Source organism: Gracilinanus agilis, chromosome 2 (assembly GCF_016433145.1).
Source record: "Gracilinanus agilis isolate LMUSP501 chromosome 2, AgileGrace, whole genome shotgun sequence".
In the NCBI taxonomy this organism is placed as follows: Eukaryota; Metazoa; Chordata; class Mammalia; order Didelphimorphia; family Didelphidae; genus Gracilinanus; species Gracilinanus agilis.
The window spans coordinates 541,030,739-541,052,883 of NC_058131.1; the positions used below are offsets into that span (position 1 = coordinate 541,030,739).

The following is a 22,145-nucleotide window of genomic DNA, read 5'->3' on the forward strand; positions in this document are numbered from 1 at the left end:
GGGTTTCTGGAACCACAGTGTTTTAGAAAACCACCTGAGGACTGTAATGGGCTACTTGCTAAAGGAGATTTAGCACTGTAGTAGACTGTAGACTTATATATATATATATATGTATATATATATTATATAGCATGTAAGAGATATGACATTGTCCTCCCTCTTTAGTTTATATTATTTGGCCTTTATCAGAATATTTTATTCACTATTTTCCCCTCAAGTCAGAAATTACTTTGGAGAAGTTTAATAAAAGAGAAACAAATATTAAAAGTAAATTGGAAAGTAGGTTATATGAGATAAAACTAAAGAGTGGACTTTATATACTTATAAGGTAAGAAAAAAATCAATAACTTTGCAAATAGGGGAGAATTAGTTACTCATCAAAAGTATATATAGGTGCAGCTAGGTAGCATAATGGATAGACAGAGTGCCAGACTTTGAGTCAGGGTGAACTGGGTTCAAATCTGCCCTCAGATACTTTCTAGCTATGTGATCCTGGCCAAGTCACTTAACTGCATTTGCCATACATATTTAGATAGTCTTATGTGAGAGAAGGAAAGTTGCACCAATTCATTTTTTTAAACCTCACCTTCTGTCTTAGAATTGATAATAAGTATTGTTTCCAAAGCAGAAGACTGGTAAAGGCTAGGCAATTGGGGTTTAAGTGATTTGTTCAAGGTCACAGAGCCAGGAAATGTCTGAAGCCAGATTTAAACTGAGGACCTCCCATTTCCAAGTTTGGTTCTCTATCCACTGAACCTCCCAGCTGTCCTGGTAATAATTCTTAACTATTGAGTGTTTTACAGTTAAAAAAGCATTTGTCTTAGAAGAACCTCAGAATGCTTTGGAAGTATTATCATTTTAAAGCTGAGGAAACTGAAGTATGTATGAAAAAGCCACATAGGTGAACAAGTAGCAATGCCAGATCTTTTACTCCATGTCTTATTTTTATTCTGTTGCTGATCTCTCCAGCAACATGTGACAGAATAAAAATAAAATGATAAAGTAGGAGGACAAAGGGAGAAGATGAGCTTAGAAATGAGCAACCTTTTTTGGTGGGGATGGGGAGAAGTGGGGCTTCTGTCATGGCTGAAGATTTTGCAAATCTACTAGTGAAGAATAAAACTTATTTTAGGAATAATCACCCATCCTGGGGTGCCCTTCTAGTGACCTTTGAAAAGTCATTTTCCTTGGGGACTTGTGCTCCCTTAAGATTATCTCAGGTTCTTGATAGGGTCCAAAAGGAGGTGTTTGTTGACCAATCACTTTCATCTATCCTCATAATTTTTACCCCTATGCTTTTTATTTAGTCCTGTGACAGTTGCCATAAAATGAAAATGGAATTTACTAGTTATGTGATACTTAAGAAGTTATTTAGAATCTTTTTCTTTCTCCCCCCCAATTAATAAAATGGAAATGATATTTTTCATAGAGAGGCAGCATGGGGTAGCACACAGACTTGGAATCAGGAAGTCTTGAGTTGTAATCTCACCTCAGACACTGCCATGTGACCTTGGACCAGCCACTTAACCTCTTCAAAACACCTTTTTCTCATCTCTTAAATAAAGTGATTATTGCTCCCTAACAGAGTTATTGGGAAGATGGAAGATGAGGTAATCTATGTGAAGTACATTATATATCTTCAAGTATTCTGTAAATATGAACTTCAGCCACAAATAGTTCTACCTGATAGGGTCATCATGCTAATCAAGTGATATTAACTTATGTAAAATACTTGGAAACCATAAATTACTTCAGTCTAACTGGAAGCTAATGTTATTCAAATTGTTTATTTTTGCTTTTTTTTTTAACTTGGCACATATTACATGGCTAATAGATGGTAGTTCATTGACTGATGGGCTTAATGATGTTATAAAAGTTAGGCAACAAAATCCTTTGAGTCCCTAATTTCTGCTGGCCATTGAATTAGATATAGCTGATTACATAATTCAAAGACTCAATGCTTCCTGGCCTTTGAGATATTATGGTCCTGTTATCTAACTCTATCCTATCCAACTGACCTGAAAGACTTAGAACTTAAGATCTCCTTGGAATATAGAGAGCTGTCAATTGATGTCATGTAATTTTTTAATCCAGAAGACAAAGAAAACATAGAGTTTTTCATTTCTAAATAATAAAAAATTGAAATGGAATTTCAAATGAATCATTAATAAATAAAATTATTATATATTAATATATCATAGAAATGTAAAATAACATTATTTAAAAATAAAATTAATTCTATTTATTTTGATTTAAAGCACATTTGCACTGAGAAAGTATAAAAAGTTGTAAAGTTTTGAAAAATTATTTTAAAAATAAGTTTATTGATATTGTTATTTTCTTTCATCACATGGTATTACATGTATCACTTCACCTTCCCCTCTCTGAAAGCTATCCCATATGACAAACAATATCTTTTGGAAGAGAAAAAAGTCAGCATAACAGATTGACACATCAAAAATATCAGAAAACATATGCAGTGTATAACATGTGTAGTTCAGTGAAAAGATGAGTTGGAGTTGTCTTCGCATATCACTTTATTCCAAATTCTTTTTGATCTTTTGTTACTATGGGTATATACTGTTACTATATCCTGAACAACAAATATAACTTGGGGGAAATGGAAACTTAATTGTCACTCTTCCCCAAATTCTCTTCCCTCTTGAAAAAAGAGCCATAACATAGAAAAGACCACTGGTTTAGTGTTAGTGTTTGTTGCATTTATTGAATTAAGTGGTGTTTGTTATGTTGTAATATTCTGGCTTAAAGGAAAACTCTTAAGGTTTTGATGAAACGCGAAAATGTCATGGCCCAAGAGTGGCTATGAATCTGAGCTCCATGAGGCAAGGCACCGAGCTTCACTAAAGGTTTTATCTCTTATTGTGTACTTATTCCAGTTCTCTGGATATAGGAGGTGCTCCACAAATTCTTGGTGAATACATGGCTATCAGTTTCCAGTAGCATAGTACTTTGTTCACAAGTTCATATTCCCTTTTCCCATCTTCTTCTTCTTCTTCCTGTTTAAGATTATGACTTGGATTTGTCCTATCACTCACATCTGCTTTGGGTGTCCTACAGAGTAAAACTAATGTGCGTCCATAGGATGTGCATACCAAAAGTCTTAATGGTAGTATTAAGCATTAATAGCTTTAAACTGTCCAAAGACTTTTGAGATTCTTTGTCTGGCTTTTATATAGAACACATCAAGTAACATAGCTTCATTTTCTGGTATCTGGAAAAAAAAAACGGAACTTAATTTAGTATCCACATATCCTCATATATCAGACACATATAATGCATGCAATGCATATGTAAGTATTATATATACATGCATATTTAGATAGTATATATGTAAACAATACAGACATACACCATTATATATAGTATATATGTATATATACATATGTATGTTACTGAAAGGAAAAGATATAGATCTATCTTTCTATCTATCTATGTTTTTTGTCTCTTTATCTATTTGTATCTTTCCCTGGGAGTAAGGGATGCATTTGAATTTAGATTGAGTTTTCCAAAGACAACTTCTACTTATCATTGACCTTTAACTAACTTGAGTGTGAGGTCTAAAATTCTTTTTGGTGCCATTTGCTGAAAAGTCTTATTAAAGCATTATCCTGCTGAGCATCTTTCAAGGCAGATGGTGCACTAGTAGGCTACTGACACAGAATCTGATCATACTATTACCTTATCAACAAGAAAAATACAGTTATAACTGTGTGATTATATGAAGAAATTTTAGAGTAGAAAAAACAGGCTGACAGAATCATACAGCAACCATAAGGACTCAGTGTTTCATATACAGTCTGGACATTAAGAAAAAGAAAATTTTAATTTCATTGTAGCAACAGATGTTTAATGTAGAGAAATTTATTGTTTTTTATTTGTTACATTGGAATATTCATTTTATTATTGACACAGGTGATTTGACAATAGTGAAATGTAATAGATTTTTAAATCATTCATTAAAATATGACAATATTTTCATTCTTAAGATCATTCCCTTTTAAACATTATTTTGGTAGAGAGGCATCATTTTTTTCTTCATTTCCTTTTTTTAACTTGAAATATATCAGAAGTGTGATTTTTCTAAAATGGGAGAAATTTTAATGAACCAATTGTATGTGCTTTCTGCCAAAACAACTCTTCTTCATTTTGTATAATGTTTGAACTCACAGAAATTATTTCCCAATCATCCAAGGGTACTTAGAAGAAAACAAAGTGACCAGAAGGGTTTTTATATTCTTTTTTTGGCTTTTAGAAATTTTAAAATAGCCTATATGTTTAGGATCAATGATGATGATTCTCCAACTTAATACACTAACAATATCATTCCTGTTGGCATTTCTAAATATAGGAATAAACATTATCTACTGCTAATTGGGAGGGATAAGTGGTTTTCCAAGTTTTATAGCAGTTTAGGGCCATGCCTAAGTATATAATTTCACCAGATACATTTTAAGTGAAAAATCATTTCCTTGGATAGTTGCTGTACAGATCCAATTTCAGTCATTTTGTTTGTTGGGATAGTTTCCTAGGGAAAAATGCCATTCTCTATGTCTTATGGAAAAATACACGAACATTCTTTTAACCTCTTCCTTATTTCAAAGGATCAAGAAAATAATGAAAAGCAGATTGCTGCTTTGTTTCTGAGACAAGCTCATAGGTCTCAGAGGTAGTGTCAAAAGTTGGGTGTTTTAATGCAATGTTACATGACCAAAACGTCTGCCTATCACAAGGAAACCAGCTCGAATATCCTAGCATGACTTCAAAGACTTTCTTGTATCCAAACATTTGTGGCTATGTAAATCCCAAGTCCAAAAGGAGAATGCTCGTATTTCATGGTGCTCGGCTGTTTTAATTCTTTCATTGTGTTGCACGTGCCAGTGGGGAGTGCCAATAACAGAAGGGCACTGTTCTGACTCGTGTGACAAATGTAGTTAACACAAAGATCCATATTAATGTTGTCAAGTTCCCTTGATGTATTTAAACAGATTTTAATTATTTTCAGCGTCAAAAGGCCTGAAATATATAGCTTAATAGTTCCTCAAAGAAAGCTTACTTAATGTGTGAATGTAAAACCTCTCATAAAAATGAAACTTTTATATTGGCCTTAGTCATTGACATAGGTTATTCATCAAGTCAGCAATTTGTGTGGCAAAGTGCCATTTGAATAGTGTATTGTTAGAATACTTATGGTCCACTTGACAAGGGCTCTTGCTGTAAATAGTGCAATTTGACTCCAGCTGTTAAAGAGTGGCTTTGACAGCAGCCCAATAGAATGGAGATGCTTTACTGCACCACAGAAAAATCAATATTGGGTTCTTGTTCCTAGTAACCTGCTCTTTTCTTTTCTGTAGATTTATACAAGACCATCTAGAGTTTATAGGTGGAAGTTTAAATATTATTTTAAAAGTGATTCACTTTTAGTTTCAAATTAAAACTCATGATAAATTGTACAAGTGCAGTTTTCAAATGCAGAAGTATTAAATAAAAGGTTTTCCCATTCTTGTTTCCTATTTAGTCACAATTACAGTTCAGCATCATATGGATCCTTGAGCTGGAATAGCTAAGAATTCATTATATAAAATATGAACTTGAGCATTGTTCGCCTGTATATATAGCCAACACAATTATTCTTTCACTCTGATTTTCTTTCTTTTTTTTTCTTATCAGCTGATCGCCTGTGTCCCTCCCATCAATTCTCCCTACACCCTTTTATACATGGTAGGGTTCTTTTGTGGCGGTGCCCATAGCAACACCTACAGATGTTGACAGTCTGTAGTGTTATTGCGGGCTTTCCTAAAGCAGACTCTTGCTGCTTTTGAAGAGTTTTCTAGCAGTATTCAGTAATTTGAGGTTGCTATGATACCTGACTGGTAGCAATAGATATTGAATCCTTGGTCTTAATTACAACAGACTACACACAAGGCTTTTTAGTTGATTGGGCTTTCCTTGCTGTATCTTTACAGGCATCATCAAAAATGCAGTGATATACCAAAATGGAAATGATAAAATAATGTTTTGGGAGTTTACCCTTAAATCTGATATTGATTAATTTTTTTACTGTATCGGGATTTTAAAATCTGACTCTTTGATTGGATTTGTGGAAATCCTTAATTAAATCTCTTCCTCAACTTATTATTTTAATTATTTATATATTTTCCTTGGATAGTTAAAAATCAGTTGTATGCAATCTAAGGAGATGAATAGATGGAGTAATTTCAAAGACTTGAAATGGTCATTTTCTTTTTATAACTATTAAAAAATACAAAGTATAATGAGTGTGCTACATATTTCTATTTTTAAAAATATTTTTTCCATTATAGATCAACTCTAGTAATGAATTTAGAACAGGAATTGTAATGGGAAATTGTAGTGCTACTATTATCTTTTTGACCTTTAGATAGGTTCAAGAGGTCTATGGTATTATTTGTTATTCCCACTGGTTTTTCATGATTTCTTTTGCCTAGATAGAAAAGGGCTGTAATGCTGCTGGAATTTCACTAGGGGAGCCAAAGGTTGTTTCATACGTATGTGTACACTGAAACACATACACACAGACACACACTGGGAAGTATTCATTTTTAAATATTTTCCTTGAGATATGTGGCATGTTCCTAATTATTATCTGTGATATTCCTCTAGTATTAAAAGGTGTAAAGAGGAGGTAGAAAGTGTCAGACAGATTGGTCTTTGTATGTATTTTAATCAGTTTCTTTAATAGAAAATCTGAATTAAAATCAGGTGTTTGCCTAGGAACTTCCCAATTTTCAGCATTCTTTGCATTTTTTGAGGAATATTGATTTGTTCAAATTCCCAGTGTATATGTACCTACCTCTACAAATATGTAGATCATCTTATTTTTATACTATTTTATTTTACAAAAACATTCAAGCATTTATAGCACCTGAAAATACATTCCAGGCAAAATGTTCTCTGTGTTGTAAATAGATTAACTTATTTATTTAATGAAGACAATCTAGAATTTTATCAAATTATCTAAATTAGAGATATGTTGATTTCTCAGTATTGATCTTCTGGCTAGCTGTCCTAATTAAATTTAGGTTTTAAAAAAGTAATGGTATAGTTATATCTCTAAAAAAAATACAACAACATAGATAACAATTATTTTCTTCCATTGTGAGTGATCTAATATTTCTGCCCATTCCCTAGCAAATTAATGCTATGATATTTGTAGGAGCAAGATATGAATGATATTTCTAAGAACAAAAAGGGAAGTTGGTAAAACATCACATATTGAGTTAGGTGTAAGGTTGGTTAGGTGTAATAGGAGAGAAAAGTAGGAGAATAAAATCTTTCTTCTTGAAAGCTGGTAATATCACTTATTGACTGATTGTACCATCTGGACTCATTTGAAAAGATCCCAGTAGTAGCCCTACTTTTGTACCAATGACTTAGCTTGGGACTGGTCCTAGGAGACCTACGTACTGCAGAAAATGACAAGGAGCAAATTTTAGAAAAGAAAGAATTTATTTTTATGAAATATTTTTTCATTAATTTTTAAAAATACAAAACATGCTCTCCCTTGTCCTTTATTCTTTGGAAGCAACTTGGTATTAATAGATCAAAGCATACTGAGAAATAGATCCAAGTCATAAATCAGTCATAAACTCACAAGTAAGCTTCCTTTTTAAAACTTGAGTTTAAAGGAAATGATAGATAGTATTCAGAATACTTCTGGATGTCAGAATATAATCAAAATATTTTATTCTGTCATAATCCTTATTCATATTTAAAATATCTGCTTTCATTTTTGTTATTACTTTAAATCTTAAATAAATTATTTTTTAACAGTCTCTAAACTAAGGCTATATGACTTTTGCCTCAAACTCATGAAAATATCTATCTACAAAGAACCTGATTTATATGCTGAAACTCAGTTATGCCCATTTTTGTCTGAGATATATGCTGATATCATTTGAAATTATTTCATTATTAATAATATATTTGTTACATTAAGGTTTACAAAATTATTTTTACAATCTTATGGTATAAATCCTTTTATTATTTCTATTTTACAAATGAGGAAACTGAGGCTGAAATAGATTAAGGAGTTCATGTACTTAACTCTCTTCTCTTCAAGAGTATAAGAACCTCTGGGTCCCCTTTCAGCTCAAATTTTCTGTTAGTGAAGAGGGCTAATGTATAAAATTATCTCCTTACTTCCAGCCTCTTCCCTACTCCAAAATCATTCCTCTTTGCCTAACTAGATTTACTTTTTAATCCACAGACTTAATCATGTTACACCTCTTCTCAGAACTCTTCAATGGCTTCTGATAGTCAGCCAAATAAACTCTAATCTCTTCAGACTTTCATTATAGACCTTTCAGAACCCATCAGCTCCCTGAATTTCCAAACTTTCCATCTACATACCTAACAAATACATACTGTCCTTATTATTTTTTTATCTTTTGTACAATCTAGAGACTTTGCATCTCAGCAGCTTTTATCTTTACTGTTCTCCAAAGTATGCCATATCTATTCCCCTCCCCATCTCTGCCTTTTCAAATAATATATGTATTCTTCAAATACCACCCCTCTGTGAAGGTTTCCTTTATCCTTTTGGCTGTTTGTGATTTTGCTTATCTTGGGTAAAGAGGGCTTATCTGCACATTTCTTATTATATTCTATGTCATATTTGCCAAATAATTACAGTTTAGTTATTTATATATTGTATCTTTCCTCTTCCCTTACCTCCACCTTGATCCTAGGCTGAAAACCTTTTTGAGGGATGGTACCCTATCTGTTACCCTTATCTATTCCCAGAGACTTACACAGTGCTTTGCACATAGTAGGAACTTAATTAATAGCTGTCAAATAGTTGGAAAGAGATTAGAGGGAAGCCCTATGGTAGCACCAGGTACAGGATAAGGCTTTATTTGGCAACTGACAGCTTCTAGGTCGGATTTACTCACCATTTTAAACTTTTGTTATGGTTCATGAGGATAATATAATATCATAATATGGATGAAAATATACTGGTTGTGCAATTAGAAGTTATGGCCCCAGGATTTACCAGATGTGTGAACAAATACAGAGTTAAAACCAGGATTTTTTCCCCCACTCAAGATAAACAGAAAAAAATATCCCTGTTGGCAGAAGCAAATATTTTCTCAGTGGTGAGTGAGGACAGATAGTACCACCCTTCCAGAAAAAAAAAAAAAAAAGATTATGTACACTGTCATGAGACCTGTTAGGGAGGCCCCCATATAAAGAAAGGGGGAAAAGCTGAGTGGAACTAGGGAATTTTATCCCATTCCAAAATTTGGTAGCTAAATATTTTCTTGCTAGTTGGGTGCTAGACACTTTTGCTTATAAATATTTGGGGATGGAAGGAAATGTGGAATTCATTTAGTTCAATCATGTCATTTTCTGTTTATGTATTATATCCCCTATAGAATTTAAGTTTCTTCAGGGTAGGGACTATTTTTTTTTTTGTCTCTAGATCCTTAGTACTCAACTGAGTGCCTTTCACATAATAGAGGCTTAATAAATATTTGTTGGTTTGCATTGAATAAAAACAGGGTTATTGAGCTTGCCTGTCTTTAGCTATGTTACAAAGGTAATTTATAATAAAGCTCTGATTTAAGCCTAGAGCTTCTGACTCCATATCTTATGCTCTTTTCTGATCCATTTAAAAAAATTAAATGTTTTTTTTATCATTAGAAACTTGACAAACATCCACAAACATGATACATTCCTTGCATAAAAAAACACAAAAAGACAATATTTTAGAGGAAAGAATGAATTGCTATTAAATATAGGTTTTATAAAAAGCATATGACAAATTCAGCCTAACAGTTCTTAAAATGCTGTGTTTATCTGTATTTACTTCTGAACATTCTTCTGCTTTCTTCCTGTATTTAGAAAATCTTTTATTGATGCTTTTTCTTTCTTCTATTTTTTACATCACTTTTTCTCCTCAATGCGTTCTCATTCTCTCTCTCTCTCTCTCTCTCTCTCTCTCTCTCTCTCTCTCTCTCTNATGTTGATTTCTCAGTATTGATCTTCTGGCTAGCTGTCCTAATTAAATTTAGGTTTTAAAAAAGTAATGGTATAGTTATATCTCTAAAAAAAATACAACAACATAGATAACAATTATTTTCTTCCATTGTGAGTGATCTAATATTTCTGCCCATTCCCTAGCAAATTAATGCTATGATATTTGTAGGAGCAAGATATGAATGATATTTCTAAGAACAAAAAGGGAAGTTGGTAAAACATCACATATTGAGTTAGGTGTAAGGTTGGTTAGGTGTAATAGGAGAGAAAAGTAGGAGAATAAAATCTTTCTTCTTGAAAGCTGGTAATATCACTTATTGACTGATTGTACCATCTGGACTCATTTGAAAAGATCCCAGTAGTAGCCCTACTTTTGTACCAATGACTTAGCTTGGGACTGGTCCTAGGAGACCTACGTACTGCAGAAAATGACAAGGAGCAAATTTTAGAAAAGAAAGAATTTATTTTTATGAAATATTTTTTCATTAATTTTTAAAAATACAAAACATGCTCTCCCTTGTCCTTTATTCTTTGGAAGCAACTTGGTATTAATAGATCAAAGCATACTGAGAAATAGATCCAAGTCATAAATCAGTCATAAACTCACAAGTAGGCTTCCTTTTTAAAACTTGAGTTTAAAGGAAATGATAGATAGTATTCAGAATACTTCTGGATGTCAGAATATAATCAAAATATTTTATTCTGTCATAATCCTTATTCATATTTAAAATATCTGCTTTCATTTTTGTTATTACTTTAAATCTTAAATAAATTATTTTTTAACAGTCTCTAAACTAAGGCTATATGACTTTTGCCTCAAACTCATGAAAATATCTATCTACAAAGAACCTGATTTATATGCTGAAACTCAGTTATGCCCATTTTTGTCTGAGATATATGCTGATATCATTTGAAATTATTTCATTATTAATAATATATTTGTTACATTAAGGTTTACAAAATTATTTTTACAATCTTATGGTATAAATCCTTTTATTATTTCTATTTTACAAATGAGGAAACTGAGGCTGAAATAGATTAAGGAGTTCATGTACTTAACTCTCTTCTCTTCAAGAGTATAAGAACCTCTGGGTCCCCTTTCAGCTCAAATTTTCTGTTAGTGAAGAGGGCTAATGTATAAAATTATCTCCTTACTTCCAGCCTCTTCCCTACTCCAAAATCATTCCTCTTTGCCTAACTAGATTTACTTTTTAATCCACAGACTTAATCATGTTACACCTCTTCTCAGAACTCTTCAATGGCTTCTGATAGTCAGCCAAATAAACTCTAATCTCTTCAGACTTTCATTATAGACCTTTCAGAACCCATCAGCTCCCTGAATTTCCAAACTTTCCATCTACATACCTAACAAATACATACTGTCCTTATTATTTTTTTATCTTTTGTACAATCTAGAGACTTTGCATCTCAGCAGCTTTTATCTTTACTGTTCTCCAAAGTATGCCATATCTATTCCCCTCCCCATCTCTGCCTTTTCAAATAATATATGTATTCTTCAAATACCACCCCTCTGTGAAGGTTTCCTTTATCCTTTTGGCTGTTTGTGATTTTGCTTATCTTGGGTAAAGAGGGCTTATCTGCACATTTCTTATTATATTCTATGTCATATTTGCCAAATAATTACAGTTTAGTTATTTATATATTGTATCTTTCCTCTTCCCTTACCTCCACCTTGATCCTAGGCTGAAAACCTTTTTGAGGGATGGTACCCTATCTGTTACCCTTATCTATTCCCAGAGACTTACACAGTGCTTTGCACATAGTAGGAACTTAATTAATAGCTGTCAAATAGTTGGAAAGAGATTAGAGGGAAGCCCTATGGTAGCACCAGGTACAGGATAAGGCTTTATTTGGCAAATGACAGCTTCTAGGTCGGATTTACTCACCATTTTAAACTTTTGTTATGGTTCATGAGGATAATATATCATAATATGGGTGAAAATATACTGGTTGTGCAATTAGAAGTTATGGCCTCAGGATTTACCAGATGTGTGAACAAATACAGAGTTAAAACCAGGATTTTTTTTCCCCCACTCAAGATAAACAGAAAAAAATATCCCTGTTGGCAGAAGCAAATATTTTCTCAGTGGTGAGTGAGGACAGATAGTTCCACCCTTCCAGAAAAAAAAAAAAAAAGATTATGTACATTGTCATGAGACCTGTTAGGGAGGCCCCCATATAAAGAAAGGGGGAAAAGCTGAGTGGAACTAGGGAATTTTATCCCATTCCAAAATTTGGTAGCTAAATATTTTCTTGCTAGTTGGGTGCTAGACACTTTTGCTTATAAATATTTGGGGATGGAAGGAAATGTGGAATTCATTTAGTTCAATCATGTCATTTTCTGTTTATGTATTATATCCCCTATAGAATTTAAGTTTCTTCAGGGTAGGGACTATTTTTTTTTTGTCTCTAGATCCTTAGTACTCAACTGAGTGCCTTTCACATAATAGAGGCTTAATAAATATTTGTTGGTTTGCATTGAATAAAAACAGGGTTATTGAGCTTGCCTGTCTTTAGCTATGTTACAAAGGTAATTTATAATAAAGCTCTGATTTAAGCCTAGAGCTTCTGACTCCATATCTTATGCTCTTTTCTGATCCATTTAAAAAAATTAAATGTTTTTTTTATCATTAGAAACTTGACAAACATCCACAAACATGATACATTCCTTGCATAAAAAAACACAAAAAGACAATATTTTAGAGGAAAGAATGAATTGCTATTAAATATAGGTTTTATAAAAAGCATATGACAAATTCAGCCTAACAGTTCTTAAAATGCTGTGTTTATCTGTATTTACTTCTGAACATTCTTCTGCTTTCTTCCTGTATTTAGAAAATCTTTTATTGATGCTTTTTCTTTCTTCTATTTTTTACATCACTTTTTCTCCTCAATGCGTTCTCATTCTCTCTCTCTCTCTCTCTCTCTCTCTCTCTCTCTCTCTCTCTCTCTCTCTTTCTTTCTCTCTCTCTCTCTCTCTCTCTCTCTCACACACACACACACACACACACACACACACACACACACACACAATTGCTCAAGCAAAGAGATCGGCACATTGGCCAAGTTCTGAGAATGTATCTCATTCTGCACCTCTAGTCCATCACTTGTCTGCCAAAAGGTGAGAAGCATTATTCATTATCATTCATCAGGGATCATGATTGGTCTTGAGTCATGATTAAGAAAGCATTTTAAACCTGTAAAATATTATATAAATTTTATATCATTAGAGTTTCTGGCAATAGGGAGACAAAATTGTCCTCGTATTTAAGAGTAGTGAATTCTAATCTTGCTTCTGTCATTAACTGCCTCTGTGACCTTAAATAAATAATCTCCCCTATCTTGTCCTCACATTCTTTGTCTCTAAAAGGAAGGCAATGAACTAAATGATCTTTAAGCTTTCTTCTACCTCTATGTTTTCCCTGATTCTATTACTATAGACATCATTCTTTTCCATTGGTTCTATATTATCTTTTCCAACTCAGATGATACCACTGATTTATGAACCAAAATTGTGAAAAGACTCCTCTTCACCATGCACTGATCATACTTATAAAAGAGTTGCAGTCTAGGGAAAAGAACACAGATCTCAGAGTAGGAGACCTGAGATGTAGTCTTGAGTCTATCAAAGGCCTTTTGATAAATATATATAATTTAAACCTAGGATGTTTAGATTTAATGGGATAGCTAAGTGGCATCTTCTGAGTTTAAATTTAGCCTCAGACACTTACTAGCTTTGTGACCCTGGGCACTTAATCCTGTTTGCCTCAGTTTCCTCATCTGTAAAATGATCTTCAGAATGAAATAGCAAACCATTACTGTATTTTTTGCCAAGAAAACAGCAAATGAAATGATGAAGAGTTGGATACAAATGAAAAACAACTGCCAAAAAAAACCAACAGAAAAGCAAACTTTGACTTAGAGTTATAAGGAACCTAAGAGGTCATCTAGACTAACTCTTCTGTTTGTCAGAGGAGGAAAGTGAGGCTCCACAAGGTGAATGAATTAACTTTTTGGGGGTCAAAAAGGTAGCAAGTGGCAGCCAGAACTTGAATCCAAGTCTCATGTTTGATCTGTTGTACTGTGGCTACATGTCTGTACCTTTATTTCTTTTACTGAAAATAAAGATTATAATATTTTTCCTCAATTCTGAGGGACGTATGACAAAGAATGCTATCCACCACCAGAGAAAGAATTGTTGGAATTGGAATATGGATGAAAGCATATGATTTTTCACTTATTTATTTGGGTATATGTTTTGGGGTTTTGGTTTATAAGATTATTCACTTATAAAAATGAGCAATTTGGAAATAAAAAAGTCAAAAAATATAATATTTGTCGTCTCCACTACATAGTTATACAGATTAAGTGAAAAATGACACATCAAAGTGTTAGATTTCCAAAAGTTCGATGCAAACAAAATATGTGATTCCACTAGTTAGCCATGTTTTGTAGCTGCATGTGTTTGTGTGTGTGAGCTTGTGCAAACACCATCATTATCAAATGATTGATAAACTTTAATATTTTTCTCTTGCTCAAGTATATCATCTAGGGAGGCCTGAAACTTTCTGGGAAAGTGTAATTGTTAAGGCTAAATATTTATTGTTAACAGCCAAGTAGATCTGTCATCCTTCATGAGTTTTTTATAGCATTCTTTAAAACTATATGTTAGTAATAATTATCAACAAAATTAATCTTTGAACATTATTTTCAAACTGTGTCCAAGGCTCTTGGGGTTGCTGTGACAGTTGTGAGGGGAAAAACTGTCCATTGAATATCCTGACCAGAATACCTATGGTTCAAGAATTGGTGTTGGCTTTGAATTATTTTATTGAAATTTGCCAAGAGTAAGCTCCACAGTTACTGTAGTAGGGCTCAAATCATTGTCTGCTTCACTGCCCCTGTTCGTCCACAACAGAAGGCCTCTTCAGGGGTCATGACCTGACCTCTTTTGCCTTTAGCTGCTGTCTTGTAATTTTCTGAGCCTACTGGTGCTGTGCCCAAATCTGAGCCTTTAACAGCATTGCTTTTTATTCATCATTTTAACTCAGTTTGATGTGTGTAAAAACAATTATAAAATAAGTAAGGTTTTTTTTTTTTACAGAAGAACTAGCATTTTGTCTATTAACCTTGTTTATCTGCAAGATGGTACAAATTTAATTCACAGGTGTATCACAAGTTTTTCCAGAGCCATATCTATGAGGTTCTCAGCACTTCATTATACATGGATGATGCATCATATCCTTTTAAAGCTTTCATAGCCCTCTTGTGGTTATCTGATTTCTCCTATAAATCATTTAATAGAATTGCTTTTAATTCCCAATTTTGGATTCTGCTACATTTTTTTTAGAGTTGTACTCTGTAAAATTTAATTATTTTGTTACTTGAAAACTAGGGTAGAAATGGCCAGGATTAATAATGGGGTTTCTGGATAGAAGAATCTTAACAGATATTTATTTTTTTTTAATTTTTAAAATTCCAATCAGCTTTCTAAATATTTTGATATGTACTCAAAAATATAGGCTTCAACAACATGTTTTATTTTAAAGTCCACTAATATTTTAAAATTATCTTTGTATATTAGAAGATGTAATGACTTATAAACAGCATAAGGCAAATGGGACTCTGCTTCTGGACATAAACAGGGGGATGTAAGGATGTTTCTTTCCCTATCTGTTGGTCCTCTCTTAGGCCACAAAGTCAAGAGAAGAAATGACCCCTGTCCACTTTCTCTCTCACTCACAAAGTGTTCCTTGTGATCCATCAGAACCAGTATTCCCCTCAAAATTCTACTGAAAAAATATCAACTCAACACCTCTTTTTCATTGTGATTGTACCTTTGCCTCCACCAGACTGTGTTCTATGCTTCTTCATTCCTTCTGCTTCAATTTGTTTTGCTCCAAGTTAACCTGTATCTAATTATATCCCTCCATCTGACCTGTTAAATCCTTCCTACTCTAACTGTCTCTGTTCTTTTATGAAGCTCTCATTAGGTAGTGGTAGATCTTGAAAATCTAAGATAATTTGGTGCTGATACCTGATCATAGGAGTTCTGGTTTAGTTGGTCACAGGTGGACATGAACAAATTCTTAGGTGAAACTCACATGATAGTTCAAAAATGTGGTGTTTGTTTTTTTTTCTTTTTCGATTTTTTAAAATTTTGAATATTTTCCCATAGTTACATGTTTCATGTTCTTTCCCTCTCCCTCAATTTCCCCCTCCCCATAGCCGACACACAATTCCACTGGGTTTTACATATATCATTGATCAAGACCTAATTCCATATTATTGATAGTTGGACTAGAGTTATCGTTTAGTGTCTACATCCCCAATAATATCCCTATCAGCCCAAGTGTTCAAGCAGTTGTTTTTCTTCTGTATTTCTCCTCCCACAGTTCTTCCTCTGAATGTGGCTAGTTTTCTTTCTCATAAGACCTTCAGCCTTGCTCTGGATTCTTGCATTGCTGCTACTAGAGAAGTCCATTATGTTCGATTGTACCACTGTGTATCAGTCTTTGTGTACAATGTTCTCCTGGATCTGCTCCTTTCACTTTACATCAATTCCTGGAGATCATTCCAGTTCACATGGAATTCCTCCAGTTCATTATTCATTTGAGCACAATAGTATTCCATCACCAACAGATACCACAATTTCTTCAGCCATTCCCCAATTGAAGGACATTCTCTCATTTTCCAATTTTTTGCTACCACAAAGAGTGTAGCTATAAATATTTTTGTTCAAGTCTTTTTCCTTATTATCTCTTTGAGGTATTATCTAAGCAATGGTTTAGTTGGATCAAAAGGCAGATAGTCTTTTAAAGCCCTTTGGGCATAGTTCCAAATTGCCATCCAGAATAGTTGGATCAATTCACAATTCTACCAGCAATGCATTAATGTCCCAATTTTGCTATATCCCCTCCAACATTCACTACTTTCCTTTGCTGTCATGTTAGCTAATCTGCTAGGTGTGAGGTGGTACCCCAGAGTTGTTTTGATTTCCATTTCTCTAATTATAAGAGATTTAGAACACTTTTTCATGTGTTCGTTGATAGTTTTGATTTCTTTCTCTGAAAATTGCCTATCCATGTCCCTTACCCATTTATCAATTGGGGAGTGGCTTGATTTTTTGTACAATTAATTTAGCTCCTTATGTTGTTTTTTTTTTAACAAAAAAAATTTAAAGACCCCAAAAGAGCATTTCCATGTACATAGCAGACTTCAGAAAGAAGATTCTAAATGAAATTGTGACTTATAACACATATGAATATGTGTTATATTCAATAATCTTGGAAGAGATGGATGCCACCTTGAGTGACAGGCATGGCAGTTCAGAGACTTGGAATGTTCTCAGGTATCATGAGCCAGGGGCAAACGTCGGTTGACCTCACCCTATAAATTACCCCTCACAGCCTCTCTGAGGGAGGTCTCTGGACTGAGAAGTCTCTGGTTGCTGAAGTCTCTGGACTCAGAGGCTGAGAACTGGAGATCACAGATCTCTGCTAACCTCTGTGGTTCAATCTGGGCAGTGGGTGTTTGGAAGGGTGGTTTGAAGGGTAGTTTGAAGGGTGGTTGAAGGGTTGCCGGGGGGTTTAAGAAGAAGAAGGTAAAAATAAACCTGAATCTATTTCCTGATAGACTGTGAGAGCTACTGAATCACCAACACTGGTGGTAAGAGAGCTGAGAGAATAAAGACCATCAATACATCTGCAGCAATAGCCTCCCTATTATCTGGCTTGGCTATGGCCAGGTCGGGCCAGAGATTGAGGGAGAGGTGAAATCTCCAGCCTCCACCTGATCAATAGCCTCCAGTCCTGATTGTTAATTAGTCTATAGACAATAGATCAATAGGGTTTCCAATCCCCAATCCTTGACCTTGTTATCCTTTCCCTATTTATAGATAAAAGAGCATTCAACAGCAAGTATCTTCCTGAGTGGTCTTTCTACCAGGGCCCTTGGGAAGGGAGTCAAACATAATCAGATCCTGAACATTATCCAAGGCAGATCAATAGCCCAATACTAATTTATCCAACTCCAGGTTGGACCTGAAAGGTTACCCATCTATCTAACCTCTCGAGGGTCCTTACTTGGGCAGCTGTTAGAGAAAAGGAGATCACTTGCAGCAGCAGTCAGGGTAATAGGAGTAGGTGTTCCTCCAACCAACTGCAGCTGAGGAGATCATAGATAGATACACATCATCACCATCACTATATCTCTACATCTCCCTTGTATCCTATATTCCTATAACACTCTTCATTTCATTTTCCTATTTTTTGTATGTCATCAAATCTGGCCTCAGGCATTTCTTGTGTGACCCTGGGCAAGTAACTTAACCCCAGACTCCCAGCCCTTACTACTCTTCTGTCATGGAACCAATACTTAGAATCAATTCTAAGACAGAAGGTTAAAAAAATTTGCAAATTCTTTACAGTATTTTCAAAACTTTCCTGCTTGTCTATTCTTTCCTCTATTCTCTTCAATGCATTAAAAGTTATAATGCTCTCTTTATAGGAACATCAAAATGAGAGAGATGGTAGGGGGAAGGAGAAGAGAGAGAAAGAGGGAAGGAGGGACAGAGAAAAAAAGAGACGGAGACTCTCTTTTAACAAATATAGTCTTTCAAAGATGTTTTTCTATACAACATTATTTTCCTTGTATGAATTATTTTGGTTTTGCTTACTTTACTTTTTATCAGTACATGATATCCACAATTCTCTAAAACTGTCTTTTAAAATTTTTCCTATTGCACTATAATATTCTATTACATTCCTATACAAAAATTTTTGAGTCATTACTCAGTTGTGTATATGGAGATTTAAGATATTTTGAAATTTATTTTCTACTCTTAATTCTACTTCTCTCCCCAACCCTTTTAGGTTTAGGGGATTAATTCTGTTCTGAACTATTCCCTATCTGGTACTATCTTCCATTTTAACTTCCTTCCTACATATTCTTACTTGCTTCCCTATTGAGTTTGATGTATTTTTGCATCATGATGTATGTGTAGATGTATTCCATATTTTGGCCATTTAATACGAGTGAGGTTTATGTTATGCCCACTCCTTCTACTCCTTTCTCCATGTTAATATACTCTCCATGTTAATATGCACTCCAGTAATGAGAAATAGCAATTTCTATTCCCTTCTTCCTCCTTTATATTAGTGTATTTCCCTTTTCTTTGCCTTTGTCAAATGTTCAGAACAAAACTAATCCACTGGCAGGACCTTTGTTTTTCTTCTGTAACTTCCTCATTTCCCTTTAAAAACATTAAGATTTTAAAGTGACATTTCCTTCCTATCCCCTTGTTAGAATGTTAGCACTAGGTCTCCTCTAGCTCTTTCCAATTGTTCAAATAAAAATGACTTTCTCAATTTCTCTGGACTCCTCTGTTTCTCCTGCAAAGTTCCTACTCAACTCTATTTAAAAACTTTATATTTAATTAAAGGTCTACCTCCCCACTCCACTGTAGCACTCAGCTTTTCAGGGGAAATTATTCTTGGTTGTAAGTCTATTTTTTTTTGGCTTTTAGAATATAGTATCCTAAATTTTGTCTCATTTTTGTTAGAAGGAGCCAGGTCTTGTGTAATCTTGATCGTAATTTCTTAGTACTTGTATTAGTTCTTTTAGGATGCTTGCATTATTTTCATGAGAGCTTTTGATTTTGGTTATGATATTTCTGGGGCTTTTCCTTTTAGGATTCCTTTCAGGAGCTGATTAGTGGAGTTATTCTATTCACTTGGCCCATCAGTTTTAATGCATTTGGGCAGTTTTTTATTTATAATTTCTTGAAATGTAGTACATAGGGTTTAAAAAATATATTGTACTGGAGGCAGCTAGATAGCTCATTGGATGGAGAGCCAGGCCTAGAGAAGGGAGGTCTTAGGTTCAAATCTGGCCTCAAACACTTCCAAACTGTGTGACTCTGGGCAAGTCCCTTAACCCCCATTGCCTAGCCTTTACTACTCTTATGTCTTGGAACCAATAATGCACAGTATTGATTCTAAGGCAGAAGGTAAGGGTTTAAAATATTTATATATTGTACCATGGGAATCCAATGATTCTTAGATGATATCTCCTTGACTTGTTTTCCATTTTGATTGAAACTGAACATTAGATTTGATAACATGTTTTATATTTTATTTTTAACTTTTTCAATTTTTTCAATTTTATTAGAATATTTCTTGCTGTCTCAAAGGGTAATTGCTTTCAAATTTGTCTATCCTACTTTTCAAGGATTCTTTATCTTGGGCAAGGTTTAATGACTTTTTATTGCAAGTTATTTTTTCTTCCAGTCCTGGACTCTAGGAATTTAATCTCCTTTTTTATATCTTGCTTTATTTCTTCTACATATATGTCATTTTGAAAAATGTACTTTTTTTCTGTTTCTTTCATTGTTAGTGATTCTTGCTTCTCCTTTGGTTGGGAGACATTTAAGTCTACAAAAAATTTTATACTGGTTAAGGTTTTATTTATTCATGTTTCTAGTTCTAGTACATGAAATGAGACTTTGTGTAAGTGTCAGGCTTGTAACATGGAAATGGCAGGGTGGAATTCCTGCAAGATACAGGGTCAAGCCTCACCCAGAATTCCAGGGGACCCCCCTGGAGAACTCTGGGTGAGGGGACAGTTGGAAAGGAGTTTAACAGTTGATTCCTGGAGGTTGAGGTGAGCAGGTCACTCTGCTTGCTTTTCCCAGTTTGGGGTTTACCTTGGTGGCCATAATGGCAAAAGCCATTGTGGTTTCTACTCTGGAGTTTGCCTGTCTAGCGGGATTAGACCTTTCTAGCAATGACATGATAGTTATTTAGTTATTTTAGATATTAGAAGTGATTATTATAAGCTTTGAGTGCCAGCTAGATATAAAGTCTTCCACTCCCTCTGGGGGGGTGTGTGGGGGGGGAGGGAGCAGTTTCTACCTAACAGTTCAGGGCTTCCCAGATCCTATCCAAATCCTTGCTACCCGCTCCTTGCCTATCTCTTCTTTCTTTTATCAATATATAAATTACATCTTTTAATAGTTGTGCCTGACTATTATCGAGGGCATACTCACAGCTACTATAAGTTCGGATCCTTTCTGTTGTCAGCAAAGGTAGTCAGATGGTCCTCAATTCTTGATAACAAATTATCAGCTTCTCCTTTGTCCCTCAATCAAACCTGTGAAGAATATAAGTGGAGAAAGTGAACATCATTAGAGATTTGCTTTGCTGGTTCTTGTCAGAAGTCATTGCCCAGTCTCCATTTTTAACTGAAAAACCAACTGCTTTCCATGTTACAGGCTCTATCCACTTTTGTGCTTTTGGGGTGGTCAGCTCTGTGTGGTGTTGTCAAGGGTTTCCCCAGCTTTCTGTGCTGACCACTATCTCCTTGGCTCTGTATCCCAGTGGATCTTTAAATTTCAGAGCAATGGATCTTATGAGTTCTCTCTAGAACCACAGAAATTTCACTATGCACCGATCAGATTAGGACTGTTACACTTCATGACCCTGGGATATTTATAACTCTATAACCAGGACTGGTTAGAACTTTGTTCTTTATTGATTGTTGCCAGCTGCTACTCCTCTGGGGCTTTGTTTCTCCACTCTAGAGCTTTTGACTCTTCTAGAACTTTTCTCACTACCTCTGTGTACAGAACTTTTAAAATTACTTGAGTCTTGTCTCTGGTTATTTTGGCACAAATTTGATGGCTGCCTCTTCTTATTTCCCAGTCAATCCGTTGATCGATCAATCAGTAAACTTTTATTAAATTCTTACTATATGTGCTAACCACTGAGGATACAAAAAAAGGCAAAAGACATTTCCTGCCCTCCAGAAGCTCACAATTTATATATTATACACAATACACATAAATACTATGTAAAGATCAACTGGAAATAATTAACAGAGGGCAAGGACTAGAACTAAAAGGGGTTGGGAAAGACTCACTATAGAAGTTAGGATTTTTAGTTGTGACTTGACTCAACATAGAATATTACAGACATGAGAAAATGCCCTGATCTAAAAAAATGCAGCAAGGAGATCAGTGTCACTGTTTTTAAGAAATGTCTGAAAAACAATTGGAGATGTGAGTTTGGAAGTCAAGGCAGGTTAGG

At 34.3% G+C, this 22,145-nt stretch overlaps 1 protein-coding gene across 1 annotated transcript in view; it reads left to right on the forward strand.

The window, feature by feature from the left end:
* Window positions 1-2,801: 2,801 nt before the first annotated feature.
* LOC123234096 (WD repeat-containing protein 72-like) overlaps window positions 2,802-22,145 on the forward strand; it is a 154,667-nt gene continuing 135,323 nt past the window's right edge. Inside the window, exon 1 of the mRNA XM_044660043.1 lies at window positions 2,802-2,867. Coding sequence (XP_044515978.1) covers window positions 2,802-2,867 — 66 coding nt within the window. The remainder of the gene's footprint in view (window positions 2,868-22,145) is intronic.